At 35.0% G+C, this 16,153-nt stretch overlaps 1 protein-coding gene across 1 annotated transcript in view; it reads right to left on the minus strand.

The window, feature by feature from the left end:
- Positions 1 to 16,153, minus strand: part of TMEM156 (transmembrane protein 156) — a gene marked incomplete at its 5' end in the record, with an annotated part of 49,378 nt that extends 33,225 nt beyond the window's left edge. The window contains one exon of the mRNA XM_079919583.1: positions 16,066 to 16,153. Within this exon, the coding sequence (XP_079775709.1) occupies positions 16,066 to 16,153 (88 nt within the window). The remainder of the gene's footprint in view (positions 1 to 16,065) is intronic.

Raw genomic sequence — 16,153 nt, forward strand, 5'->3', positions numbered from 1 at the left:
GGACTTCTTACAGGCTGTAAGATAATATATTTGTGCTGTTTGAAGCTACTGTTTGCGGTCATTTGTACAGTGGCCATAAGAAACTAATACATCAGTCATTCCAGAAGTGTGTCCATTTAATTAGTCTTTCCAAAGAACCAACTTTTGACTTTATTGATCCTTTCTATTGTATCTTTTAATTTCATTGACTTTTGCTTTCGTCTTTATTATTTCCTGCCTTCTATTTTCCTTGGGTTTATCTCACTGTCTTTCTTCTGACATCTTACGTATAAGTACTTAAAGCTATAAATTTTCTTCTAAATATCTGCCATTTTTATAATATCCCACAAGTTTTAATAGATGTTATTTTATTATCATTAATTTTTACCATTTTCTAATTTCCATTATGATTTCTTCTCATCCATGGCTTATTTTTACATTTCCAAATACAGTGTTTGTTTTTAGTTTGCTTTTTGTTACTAGATTCTAGCTTAATTGCATTTAGTCAGATATATATTAAAGATTGTTTGAAATTTATTAAGGCTTACTTTCATAACCTAGTATGTGGTGAATTTGTATTAATATTTCATAAGTGTGCCAAAATAATATGTATTTCCAGATGTTGAGTTAAGTATTCTAAATATGTCATTAGATAAAACAAGTTATATAAATTATTTGAATCATCTGTATTCTTATTATCTGTCTGATTATATTTTATATTGGAGGATCATGTTTAAAACCTCCCACTCTAATAATGAATTTATAAATGTCTCTTTTAAGCTATCTCATTAGGGGCATACAAATTTAGAACTGATAGATATTTTTGTGAAGTGAACTCTTTTCCATACATACTGATCTTCTTTATTGCTAATAATGACTTTGATCTTAAAATCTTATATTAAGACAGTGATACATGCTTTCTTCAGTTACTATTTGCACCTTATATTTTTCTCATCCTTTTATTTTATTTTATTTTATTATTATTTTTTTTTTTTTGCCATACATGGGCCTCTCACTGTTGTGGCCTCTCCCGTTGCAGAGCACAGGCTCCAGACGCGCAGGCTCAGTAGCCATGGCTCACGGGCCCAGTCGCTCCGCGGCGTGTGGGATCTTCCCGGACTGGGGCACGAACCCGTGTCCCTTGCATCGGCAAGTGGACTCTCAACCACTGCGCCACCAGGGAAGCCTCATCCTTTTATTTTTATCTTTCTCATATTCTAATGCTTTAGATGCGTCTCGTTTAAATGTCATATTGCTGAAATTTTTTAAATTCAACCTGATAATTTTTTGTGTCTTTACCTGGATAGATTTACCTACTTACATTTACTGAGATCATTGATATATTTGGATTTAACTCCATCATATTATTTAGTGCTTTCTATTTTTACCACTTTCCCTATTACCTTTCTTGCTATCTATTGATTTAATGATTTTTTAAATTCCATTGTTTTTCCCTTTAGTTATTTGCAGGTTAGACACTATATTTCTATTATTTTAGTAATTTTTAACAGGCATCCTTAACAAGTCTAAAGCCAATCAATAATGTTACCCTCTTTCAAACAATATAAGGATCTTAGAATACTTTAACTCTGATCACATCCTTCCTGACTTAAATGCTATTTTTGTACAATATTTTAGTTCTACCTTGTTTTTTCATTAACACACAAATTAGTAGTTAATTTTGTTTTATACAGTAATATTTTCAAGATTTATTTGGATTTACTCATATGTTTATAATTGTTTTTGAGGGTTCTTTTCCTGCCACTTCTTCTTTCATCTCTGTCTTTTCTCTTGGGATTATATTCTTTCTCCTGAAATTAATTCTCTAGCAGTTCCTTTACTGAGGATCTGCTGATTATACACTCCCTGTTTTTGTTCATCTGAAGATATATATCTCACCAATTCTAGATTGACAATAATTTTCCCCAGCACTTAGCAGACATTATTCCATTGCCTTCTGATTTTCATTGTTGCTTTCAAGAAGTGAGTTCTCAGCCTAACTATTGTTCCTTTGAAGACAATCTGCCTTTATCTCTGGTTATTTTTAAGATCTCTTTAGGTTTCATGTTCTACAGAATTTCTTTTTATTTATTCTATCTAGAATTTATTGGGTTTCCTGAATCTGAGGATTTGAGTCCTTCAATGCTTCTGTAAAATTATCAGCCACATCTCTACAAACATTTTCCCCATTCTGTCTCTTCTTTCCTTTCATAGGTTTAATTAGAAATATCTCCCTTTGTTCTCCCATGGAGAGCTATTTCTAATTCAACTCTGTTTCACATTTTCTATTTCTTTGGTTCTCTGAAATGTGTTCTAAGTAATTTCCTTACATCTACAATCCACTTCATTAATTCATTATTCAGTTGCATCTAATCTATTTATTGCATTCCTTGTGTTTCTACTTCAAATTATTATATTTTCATAATTAGAATTTCTAGTAGGGTTCTTTTTCAAATCTGCCTGGTTATATTTAATAATCTTGTTTCTTAATCATACATTTTGATACCATTTTTAATGTATTGAAACAAATTAAATACTTATTTTATATTTTATATCTCATAATTCTGATATCTGAATTCTTTAAAGATCCGATTATATTCGTTGTTTCTGTTGACTCTTGTCAACTGGAGTCTTAATATGTTTTATGATTTTTGATAGTAGCACATGTTCCTTAGAATTTTATTCAGGAATATCTGAGATCTGGTTTGAAGGTATTTTCCTCCAGAGAGGATTGTGTTTGCCTCTACTTGATGTCTAATGACACCATTAATCCAAAATCACTTTAAATTAAATTTTTGGATTGGGCTTTTCACACCTCATAGACAATGACCCTCGGTATCCAAATTATGACCATCTTGTGTTCACAGACTCTCAAAGGAATTTTTTCCTTACAAAATTTACTTACAAACCAACAGGTTATTTTCCTTGATTACTCTTTCATGGAGCATATCATCTTTTGGGTCCCAGACTTACATGTCCTGCCCATGCATGGCCCAATGAAACTGAGACTCTAGCCACCAGGAATTGGTAGATGCTCCTGAGGTGACCAATTTCTTCACTCTTGCTTATCCACCTAGATTTGTAATTTCTAGTCATTTTCCAACTTTAAGGAGTTTTTTAATTTTCTTATCAGTTCAACTATGTATTTTTAAAGTTTTTAATATGTTTAATCTTGTATTTTTAGATATTTTGTGCCAGAAGTATTTTTTAAAGTATGACTGCAAGAACAGAAGTCTCATCTATCTGTTGAACTTCAAAAGTAAGTGATAATTTATAATAAAATCTTCATTGTTTGGCCCACAACAGGAGCTCCAGAAACTACTTTATGTCATATTTTCCCAATACCTAGGTTATTCCTCTGTTAATCAGTTGTCAGGGAACTCTAAGGAAGCATGGATTATTTCAGACAATATATATATTCTAAGTGTTATTGGTCCAATATATTAGATATAAACCAGAGAAGATAAATTTTACCATGAGTTATAGTGAGTACAACTCCTCTGGAGAAGCATTTGGTGATTTCTTATAAAATTAAATATACTCAGTTATTTCACTACTAGATGGTTATCCAATGAAATGAAGATATATATTTATTCAAAGATCTGTAGAAGAATGTTCATAACCGCATTTTTATAATAGCCAAAAACTGGAAACAACCCAGTGGTTGAAAGGACAATTGTAGTGTATTTGGACAATGGGCTACTTGGCAATAAACAGAAGGGAACTACTGATACACTCAATAACATGGATTAATCTCAGAAACATTATACTAAGCTGAAGAAGCCAGACCAAAAGTAGATACTTTGTGATTATTCCATTTATACAAAGTATAAGGGACTTCACTGGTGATCCAGTGGTTAAGACTCCATGCTCCCAGTGTAGGGGGCCTGGGTTCAATCCTCTGGTCAGGGCAGTAGATCCCGCATGCCGCAACTAAGACCTGGTGCAGCCAAATAAATAAATATATTTAAAAAAAAATACAAAGTATAAGAAGAGACAAAACTAAACTACGGTGAGCTAGGCCAGAAAGTTGCCTTGGGGTTGGAAGGAGAGTTGATTGGAAAGAGCAGAAGGAATCTTCCTGAGAGTGATGACAATCTGTACCTTGTATGGGGTGATAGATAGGTGCATACAACTGTGAAAATTCATGAAACTGAACACTTAAGACCTTTCCATTTTATTATATGTAAATTATGTCTTTAAAAAAAAAGTCAAACCGAACAAAATGTAGCCAATTGTTTCTAAAGATCTTTCATCATTACTGGATATTCTGTAGCTAAATTCAGCAATTTAAAAATATTAGCTGCCAGAGGTGTAGACAAGATGGCAGAGTAGGAAGATCTTGAGCTCACATCCTTCCATGGGCACATGAAAATTACAGATATTTATAGGTCAACTATCAATGAGAACAACCTGAAGACTAGCAGAAAAGATTTTTCACAACTAAAGATATAGAGAAGAAAGCACAATTAGATGGGAAGGAGGAGCAGAGACGTGGCACAGTCAAGACCATGCCTCCAGGTAGGTGGCCCACAAATGGGAGCATAATTACAACTGCAAAGGTTCTCTCCAAGGACCAAGGGGTTTGAGCCCCACTTTGGGCTCCCTAGCCCAGGGGTTCTGCACCAGAAACATGATCCCCCAGAACACTTGGTTTTGAAGGCCAGAGAGGTTTACATATGGGAGAGTCAGAGGGCTGTAGGAAACAGGGACTCCGCTGAAAATTTCACACCCCCCAAGTCTCAGCACAGAAGTAGGCTTGAAAGAAGCCTGGGTCAGGCTGATCCTGGAGAGCCTCCCAGCGACGTGGGAAGCACCTGAGATTCTTGCTTGTGGACGTAGATGCTGGTGGCAGCCATTCTTGGGAGCTCATTCTACCACAAGAACACAGGTGCTGGAAAGTGCCATTTTGGAGTCCTCCCTCCAGCCTATTAGCATCAGGGGCTTACCCACCCACTAGCAGGCCAGCCACTAGCACCAGGCCCCCGCAGGCCCCACAGCCAGCTGCACCAGGACCTGGCTCCACCAGCTGGCCAGCAGCCACCACACAAGCAGAGCCTGGCAGCCAACCAGCCAGGGGCCAGCCCCACCTACCAGAGTGCAAACAGTAGTTGGCCCCAAAACAACAGAAGGACCCACACAGCCAAGTAGGAAGTACCCCTAGAGCATATAGCTCCAGTGACCATGAAGGAGTGTTCTGTTGGGCCCCATGAGACTTCTCCTACATAAGGCCACTTCTCCAAGACTGGGAAATGTAAATGGCCTAAAAAATACATATAAATAAACACAGAGAACTGGGCAAAATCCGGAGACAGAGGAATATGTTCCAAACAAAGGAAAAAGACAAAATCCCAGAAGAACTAAGTGAAGTTGAGATAAGCAATCTACCCAATAAAGAATTCAGGGCAATGATCATAAAGATGCTCAATGAACTCAGAAGAATAAATGAACACAGTGAGAGGTTTAACAAAGAGAAAATATAAAGAAGAACCGAAAAGCTAAAGAATACAATAACTGAAATAAAAAACACACTAGAAGGAATCAACAATATTCCTTATTGATACGGAGAAAAAGATTAGCAAAGTAGGAGACAAAGTAGTGGAAATCATCCAAGTTGAACAGAAAAAGGAATTTTTTTCAACTTCAAGCATACTAATATTTGCATTATAGGGATCCCAGGAGAAGAGAAAGAGAGAAATGTGCAGACAATTTATTTGAAGACATAATAGCTAAAAAATTTCCTAACTTGGGAAAGGAAATAGACATCCAGGTTCAAGAAGTACATAAAGTCCCAAATAAGATGAACCCAAAGTGGTCCACACCAAGACACATTATAATTAAAATGGCAAAAATTAAAGATAAAGAGAATCTTAAAATCAGCAAGGGAAAAGCAACTAGTTACATATAAGGAAACTCCCATAAAACTCTCAGCTGACTTTTCAGCAGAAACTTTGCAGGCCAGAAGGGATATATTCAAAATGATGAAAGGAAAAAAACCTACAACCAAGAACACTCTATCCTGCAAGGCTATCATTCAGATTTGTAGGAAATATAAAGAGTTTTACAGATAAGCAGAAGCTAAGAGTTCAGAACCACTAAACTGGCTTTACAAGAAATATTAAACGGACTTCTCTAAGTGGAAAAAAAAGACCACAACTAGAAATATGAAGTTACAAAGGGAAAAATCCCATTGGTGAAAGCAAACAGTAGATCAACCACTTATATTATGATGGTTAAAAAACAAAAGCAGTAAAATCATCTATATCTACAATAAGTAGTTAAGGGATACACAAAACAAAAAAATGTAAAATATGATGTCAAAGGCATTAAACATTTGGGGGATAGTAAAAATGCAGGGTTATTATAATACCTGCAAACATAAGAGATCATCAACTTAAAACAATTACATATATTATAGGTTGTCATATATACCTCTTGGTAACTACTAACCAAAAATCTATAATAGATTCTCATACAAAAAACAGAAAAGGAACCCAAACATAACACTAAAGATAATCATCAAATCACAAGAGAGCAAAAGAAGAGGGAAGGAACAAATAAGGACTGCAAAACAACCCCAAAACAATTAACAAAATGTCAGTAAGTACATACCTATCAATAATTACTTTAAATTTAAGTGGACTAAATGCTCCAATCAAAAGATATAGCATGGGCTTCCCTGGTGGTGCAGTGGTTGAGAGTCTGCCTGCCGATGCAGGGGACACGGGTTCGTGCCCTGGTCTGGGAAGATCCCACATGCCGCGGAGCGGCTAGGCCCATGAGCCATGGCCGCTGAGCCTGCGTGTCCAGAGCCTGTGCTCCACAACGGGAGAGGCCACAACAGTGAGAGGCCTGCGTACCGCAAAAAAAAAAAAAAGATATAGCAGGGCTGAATGCATACAAAAACAAAACGCATATACATGCTGCCTACAAGAAACTCACTTCAGATCTACAGACACACGCAGACTGAAAGTGAGGGGATGGAAAAGAATGCTCCATGCAAATGAAAAAAAAAAACTGAGGTAGCAATAATTATATAAGACAAAATAGACTTCAAAACAAAGACTATAACAAGAGACAAGGAAGAACATTATGTAATGATAATGGGATCAATCCAAGAAGGTAAAACAACTCTAAACATATATGCACCCAACATAAGAGCACCTAAGTACATAAAGCACATATTAACAAATGTAAAGAGAGAAATTGACAGTAACACAACAACAGTGAGGGACTTTTAACACCACACTTACATCAATGGACAGATCATACAGTCATAATATCAATAAGGAAACACTGGCCAACAGATTAGAGCAGACAGACTTAATAGATATACATAAAACATTCCATAGAAAAGCAGCAGAATACACATTCTCTTCAAGTGAACATAAAATGTTCTCCAAGATAGATCTCATGCTACTCCACAACACAAGTCTCAGTAAATTTAAAAAGATTGAAATCTTATCAAGCACCTTTTCTGACTACAACAGTATGAGACTAGAAATCAACTACAAGAAAAAAACTGGAAAAAACACAAACACATGGAGGCCAAAGAATATGCCACTAAGTGACCAATGGGTCACTGAAAAAATTAAAGAGCAAATAAAAAAATACCTGGACAAATGAAAACGGAAACACAACAATCCAAAATCTATGGGGTGCAGCAAAAGCAGTTCTAAAAGGAAAGTTTATAGCAATATAAGCTTACCTCAGGAAACAAGAAAAATAAGTAAACAATCTAACCTTACACCTAAAGGAAACAGAAAAGGAAGACAAAGTTAGCAGAAGGAAAAAACTCATAAAGATCAGAGCAGAAATAAATGAAATTGAGACTGAAAAAAAAAAAGAAAAGAAAAGATCAATGAAACTAAGAGCTGGTTCTTGGAAGAGATAAATAAAATTGATGACCCTTTCACCAGACTATCAAGAGAAAAGGAGGGCTTCCCTGGTGGCACAGTGGTTAAGAATTGATCTGCCAATGCAGGAGACATGGGTTCGAGCCCTGGTCCGGGAAGATCCCACATGCCGCAGAGCAGCTAAGCCCATGCGCCACAACTACTGAGACTGCGTGCCTAGAGCCCATGCTCTGCGACAAGAGAAGCCACCGCAATAAGAAGCCCTCACACTGCAACGAAAAGCAGCCCCTGCTCGCTGCAACTAGAGAAAGCCTGTACACAGCAACGAAGACCCAACGCAGCCATAAATTAAATAAATAAATAAAATTTTTAAAAGAGAGAGAGAGAAAAGGAGAGAGAGCCCAAATAAATAAAATCAGAATAGTTACAACCAACATCACAGTAATACAAAGGGATCAAAAGAGATTAGTACAAACAATTATATACCAATAAAAAGGACAACCTAGAGAAATGGATAAATTCCTAGAAACGTTCAATCTCCCAGGACCAAATCAGGAAGAAATAGAAAGTATGAACAGACTGATTAGCAATAATGAAATTGAATCAATAATTTTAAAACTCCCAACAAATGATAGTCCAGGACCAGAGAGCTTTGCAGGTAAAGTCCACCCAACATTTAAAAAGAGTTAATACCTATCCTACTTAAACTATTTCAGATAATTTAAAGGGAAGGAATGCCTCCAAACTCATTCTACAAGGACGGCATCACTCTGATACCAAAACCAGATAAAGACACCACCAAAAACAAAAAGAAAATTATAGGCCAATATCACTGAAAATATTAGCAAACCAAAGTCAACAATACATTAAAAGGATCATACACCATGATCAAGTGGGATTTATCCCAGAGATGCAAGGATGGCATTTTTCACAGAACTAGAACAAATAATTCTAAAATTTGTATGGAACCACAAAGACCCTGGATAGTTTAAAAAAAAAATCTTAAAAAAGAAAAGCTTGAGGTATCACACTCCCTGATTTCAAATTATACTACAAAACTACAGTAATCAAAGAGTATTACTGGCACAAAACAGATACATAGATCAATGGAACAGAATAGAGAGCCCAGAAATAAACCCACACTTAAATGGTCAATTAATCTATGACAAAGGAGGCAAGAATATGCAATGAGGAAAAGACAGCCTCTTCAATAAACAGTGTTGGCAAAACTGGACAGATACATGCAAAAGAATCGAACTGGAGTACTTTCTCCCACCGTATACAAAAGTGAACTGAAAATGGATTAAAGACTTCAATGTAAGACTTAAAACCATAAATCTTCCAGAAGAAAACATAGGCAGTAAGTTCTTTGATATTGGTCTTATTAATATTTTTGGATCTGTCTCCTCAGGCAAGGGAAGCCAAAGCAAAAATAAACAAAGAGGACCATGTCAAACTAAAAAGCTTTTGCACAGTGAAGGAAAATACCAGCAAAATGAAAAGGCTGCCTACTGAATGAGAGAAGATACTTGCAAACAGTGTATCTGATAAGGGATTAATATCACAAAGAGCTCATACAATCCAACAGCAAAAAATCCAACAACTAAATTAAAAATGGGCCAAGGACCCAAATAACATTTTCCAAAGAAGACATACAGATGGCCAACAGTCACATGGAAAGATGCTCAACATCACTAATCATCAGGTAAATGCAAATCAAAACCACAATAAGATACCACCTGTCAGAATGGCTGTTATAAAAATACAACAAATAAGTGTTGGCAAGAATGTGAAGAAAAGGATACCCTTGTGCACTACTGGTGGGAATGTAAACTGGTGCAGCCACTATGGAAAATAGTATGGAGGTTACTCAAAAAATAAAAACAGAACTACCATATGATCCAGCAATTCCATTTCTGGGTATTTTTCCAAAGAAAACAAAAATACTAATTTGAAAAGATATACGCATCCCTATATTCATTGCAGCATTATTTACAATAGCCAAGATATGGAAGCAACCTAAGTATCCATTGACAGATGAATAGATGAACAATATGTGGTATACACAGTTGACCCTTGAACAACACAGGTTTGGAACTGCATGGGTCCAAACTTTACATGGATTTTTTTCAATAGTAAATACTACAGTACTACAAGATCCACAGCTGGTTGAATCTGCAGATGCAGAACAGTGGGTGGGTTGGAGGAACTGCGTGTTTGGAGGGCCAATTATAAGTTATGCATGGATTTTTTACTTTAAGGAGGGTCAGCACCCCTAACAACTGTGTTGTTTAAGGGTCAATTGTATGTACAATGGAATATTGCTCAGCCATAGAAAATAACGAAATCTTGACAGTTGTGACAACATGGATGGACCTAGAGGGTATTATGTAAGTAAAATCAGTCAGACAGAGAAAGACACATACTGTATTATTTCACTTATATGTGGAATCTAAAAACAAAATAAACATATCAAAACAGAAACAGACTCATACAGAGCAAACTGGTAGTTGTTAGAGGGGAGAGGGGTGAGGGGAAGAGTGAACTAGATGAGCGAGATTAACTCTCAGGGATGTAATGTCCAGCATAGGGAATATAATCAATAATATTGTAAAAACTTTGTATGGTGACACATGGTAACTAGACTTATTGTGGCAATCATTTTGTAATATATAAAGATATCAAATCACTATGTTGTACACCTGAAACTAATATAATATGGTAAGTCAATTATACTTAAATTTAAAATTTTTAATTAAAAAATTCTTGTCTCTAACCACATAAACTGCATAAAAGATATGCCATGATAAATTTCTATTCCACAAGAATTAAAATATGCATATTGGTTGCCAGGATAGAAGTTCATGGCTTACCTGCCTAATTTACAGAGACGTTAGTTAATATATATTGCTTTCCTTTGGTCACAGGTCTGCTTCTTTAACAACTGGCATAGACTCAAAAGAGTATCAATTTCAATAGCAAAAACTCAATTATATTTCCATTTGAGTACAATAGTTGAAGCTTCTCTAGCAATATTGAGCGGGAAAGGGTGAAAAAATATCATGTTGTGTATGGTTGATATATCCATGGTGTTAACCAGATTAGGAAAAGGGCAGTCTAGAGAGAATATAGATTTATTCAGAGATCATTTGGGGAAGACAATATAAAATATTTCCTAGGAGGAAGGGGCAAGGTTTGGGATCACTTTTAACCTATGGTCGCAGTATATGAATGGCAGGTTTGGGACATAAGAAAGAGACTACTGGTTTTATTTGTCAAAACAAGGAAAGTAAATGCACACTGTGAAATTTTCCATTGGGGAAAAAAATGGTAGGTAAATGATTCAGGGTAAAGTGATGCATATCTTTTAAGTAAAAGATTCTGTGAAATAAATTTCAGAGGGTGCACAACCTAAAAGTTCTAGGTTTGTGGTGAAATTTTATGTTTCAGAAATGTAAGATGAGGATAATAATACCTGACCTACCTAAATTAAAAGATGGTTGTGAGGGTCTGATGGGAAATACTTTCTTCCAGAAAGCATTTTCTTTTTTATTTCCTTTATAACATTTTTAATTTCCTTTACAATATGACTCAGAAATTTCACTTAAGCACAAACTGAGTGCCTTCTAATGTGGCGGGTACGTCCTAAGTGCTTGAAATATGAACAAAACAGACAAAAAACCCTCATTTTCATAGAGCTTATGTTCTATTTGGAGAAATCGGGCAACAAAAAATATAAACAATAAATAAGTAAATAATATAGGTGGTAAGTGCTATGGAGAAAAGAAACAGAGCGGTATAAGGGGAATATACGTTACCATATTAATGTTTTAGAGAAAGCCATTTTTTCTATAAAAACAAAAAAGATATTCCAAGAGAACATTTATCTACCAATGCAGATGAATGAGACATGTAATGAGAAAGCTTCCCAAGCAAGGGTTATTGGTATTGTAACCTCGCCTATGAGAGAATAAGGCCAATTCTGCCAAAGCAGTGAAAAGCATTGTTTTCAGCAGTAATTTTTTTGCCAGTACGTATGTCTAAGATATATATGTAAAAATACCATGTCCATTAGTAGCCATTTTAAAACTATAATGATTCAGAAAAATCAGTAAGAAATAAAATCTTTAAAAAAGCAAATTTATCCATCTAGGCTTATTCCTTCTTCCTGTAGATTTTCAGAATAGTCTCCCTTGAGAATGATGCTTCACCATTAATGAGTTGAAATCTTTAATGAGTTAAAATAAGTTATTATATGTAAAAGTACTTGGTGTATAATACCTGCAGATGTATGTATAAATATTTGTTAAATTTTTAAAAAACTTTTTTTAATAGTCATGACTATATCCCAGACCTGATTGGGGATTACTGATTAAATTATTAATGCATCAGCCAATAAGAAAATAAAGTGCCCATTTTTTGAGAACTAAGATAAGAATTTCTCAAATTAATTGCAGTTACCCTGATTACACTGGTCTTTATAATATAGACATAAGTAATATGTACATACGCTCATATACTTCAGGGTTTATCCTAGTTTGTAAGTATTTGAGGTTCCTTTATCCTTTGTTTTCTTCCATTGCACTGCTCACTATACAGCCATTTCCATCAGAAAGTGTGAAGTGGAAGGGAAATGAAAGCTGGTAAACATAGTGTATGTCAGTTTGGCTCTTAAAAGTAAGAGAGGCGGGCTTCCCTGGTGGCGCAGTGGTTGGGAGTCCGCCTGCCGATGCGGGGGACACGGGTTCGTGCCCCGGTCCGGGAGGATCCCACATGCCGTGGAGCGGCTGGACCCATGAGCCATGGCCGCTGAGCCTGTGCGTCCGGAGCCTGTGCTCCGCAACGGGAGAGGCCACAGCAGTGAAAGGCCCGCATACCGCAAAAAAAAAAAAGTAAGAGAGGAAGTCAAAACAGCTAGATGAAATTAGGTATGAGGTGTTTTCATCTGTGCTATTCCTGGTCCTCGTCACCAAAGTCAGGAATATACTCACATAACTCACTAAAATTTCTGGCTTCAAGAATTTCTGAGATATAAATACGAATATATTTTATTTGAAAATCAATAACAATTGCTTCTTTTAGAAAGTGCTCCTGCAAGTAGCAAAGGAGAAATATTGGGTGATCATTAGAACTCTGACAATTATTTCTCTTTGTGAATGAAAATGGAAGAAACATCCTCCCCCAGACAGGACTGGAAGCAACTTTTATGTTCCCATTGCATCTTTTTAACGTTGCTATTTTCATGATTACAGTATTGTATTTAATTATTTACCAGTCAGTCCTCCCCTTGACTGAAAACTTTTTGAAGGAAGAATTGCCTTCATTTTTGTAGCCTTGGGTTCCTAGTACAGTTAGACACTATTCATAAGTGAAAGAATAAACAAAGATCACTGAGATTTATATGAGTTAACCAGGTCTCTCTCTCTCTCTTAAACACTGTAAGTCCACCTAAAGCAGGTTGGTAAAACATCTTTTATTTGGAACAACCCAGCTCCCTTAATTTCAAGAACTCTGAATAAAAATATATCCATACCCTTTTATATCTCTATTATCTAATGCAATATAAGAATATGAAACCGTTATATTAACTACTGTGTCTTAGTATAAGCTGCCTTTCCAATAAACTGAAAACTAGAATAAGCTATCTTGCCAGTGCAAACCAATGTAAAGTCATTAGAAGTCCCAAACACCATTAAAGAAGTTCCCCATCTTTGCTAAAGTTAGACTAAATAGCTTATACTATGTAATTATAATAGTTGAATATTCTGTGTAATGATTATTCAGATACATTCTTGATGAAAAATGATCAAACACTGTTCTATTTTTAACTTAGGCCTTCAGAGGATTTATTATTTTGAAATCAAATCTATTAAACCTGGTGAATACATTATTCCTCATTAAGATTCCTTTTGAATTCATTCGACATTAAAGACAGTGTATCAATAAATAATTTGCAAGTAAAAATCATTTTATAATATTTATCTTAGAAATTAAAGTGAATAGAATATAAGAATGGAAAAAAGACACAAGTAACTGATAGGAAGGGTAAGACTACATGGGAAACTCTCAAGGTTAATTTTAGCACTTCTGGAACTCTTTTATCTTATCATCTAAATAATCTTACTAGATATTTTATTTTATGAAATACATCAGTTAACAAGTCAACTCATTTCATAAGGCAACTTATTGTGATTAAAAATTATTTTAGGCCTTCTCTGGTAGTGCAGTGGTTTAGAGTCCACCTGCCGATGCAGGGGACACGGGTTCGTGCCCCGGTCTGGGAAGATCCCACATGCCGCGGAGCGGCTGGGCCCGTGAGCCATGGCCACTGAACCTGCGCGTCCGGAGCCTGTGCTCCACAACGGGAGAGGCCACAACAGTGAGAGGCCCACATACCGCAAAAAAAAGAAAAAAATATATTATTTTTAAAAAAGACAAAACAATTATGTGCCCTTAGTTTAATCAATATAGAACTGTATAAAATGAAGATATATAAACTTGCTCCTGGTGATCCATAAACCATTATAAAATATAAAGCATTATTATTACACTATTGCATGTGTAAAACATTTTGCCTAAGAATCAACTTTTCATTTATGGCAGCTCTGTGCAAAATTCCTTCTACCACAAAATGATATTAGGACAAAATGGTGGTTTTCAAACAGTTTTGTTTGTTGGTTCCAAGGAGAGTTCCTTTGAAACAAAATTCTCAGATAAATCCATCACTCTAAAAAGAGTTGGAGGAAATATCTATGTTGCTCTTGGACAAGGAAAAGAGAAATGGGTATTTAAAATTTTAGGAGGCAGTAAAGGTAGTATTGGAAGCTATTGTAATCAGTTAAGAAACTAAGAGTACAAAATCATTATCAGTGATGGTTGATTATTGTCGAGACATCTGCCCCCAAAAGAAAAACTTTTAACATGCTCTTGTAGTCACCGGTTCTCACAAAACACTAACCAATACTTAGCAAATAGATCATTAAATCTTTTAGACTGATTACCTGGTTTTCATTAGATCCAACCTGATTTTCTTTAGAGGTGCTAGATACTTCTATCTAATCTACCTTAGACAGCTATTAAATGAGCTACCCCTCAGCCCACAATAACTTAAAAATTGAAATAGGTTATCTCCATTCCAATTCTAACTATTCCTTTTATATTTTCGCTCAGTGAAATCAAGAATTAAAATATATGCTATGATTGCTTAATCTAAGCAACATAATGCCAGAAAACCAAGAGTAATTTGAAAAATTCAATTATTCACAAAATGGACATTCATAGTGTTCATTTATCAAAAAAAATTTTATCTGCTACTTTACATCATGTATATACAATATTAAATAATCATTGCAATATATCACCAAATGTTATTAGCAAAAGTATTTTCATCTGGCCACTTAGTATTATGTATATGCAATAATAAATAATCATTGCAAAAAGTCATGAAATATAAGCTTTTCTCTGATTTTAATCAAATTCATATGATAACTTTTTAATGATAGAACACAACATTTTCTTTTTACTTTTTCTTCTTATAAAATGCTAGGGAGTACAATTACCATTCAAACAATCACACTAATATATTTTCAAATCTTTTACTGACACATAAACATAGTTTAAATTTACATCTATTTATTTTCCTACCCTAGGTTTCAGCAATATCACAATTTTCTGAAATACACACAAAGCTAATTTTGTTCCATTTTTCTCTAGTTGCAAATATGCACAGGCATACACGTGCTTAAATCTGCACCCATCTTATTTTGAAAAAAATCTAAATACATTTCCATAAAGTGACAGTAAGTGATGTGTGTGAAATAGTTGTGATAGAGGGAATTCAAGCATTTTTAACATAGTAAATGTTACTTTCTTTATAAAATAATTCCAGAATGTAAAAGCATAATTAAAACTGTTTTGAAGGAAACTTTCAAAGAGCAAAATCATATGATGAGATTATCGTAAACTCAATGTTTGAAAGCTAGACTACAGATTTCAAGTATTTCTTTTCATTTTTTCATTTCATTGTTGTATGCTACAATACTTAAGTACTGTACTATACTGTACTATATAACAGTCAACTAAAATTGCCATCTCATTTTATTAGCTTTTCAGGCATAGAACTTCAGCCCACACAACATGTACTCAAAAACAAAGGCCTTTCCTGTAACCATTAGCTGACATAAGTTTTAAAAATTAAAAAAGAAAAAATAGATTGTAATTAAATACTCACTGTTTGGTGTCTTGAAATATTCTGGCAAAATTAAAATGAACGTGATTACCATGGCCAAAAGTAATTTAAGGAGGGCTGTATTTGTCAT

The sequence above is a fragment of the Stenella coeruleoalba genome, assembly GCF_951394435.1.
Source record: "Stenella coeruleoalba genome assembly, chromosome: 4".
NCBI lineage: Eukaryota > Metazoa > Chordata > Mammalia > Artiodactyla > Delphinidae > Stenella > Stenella coeruleoalba.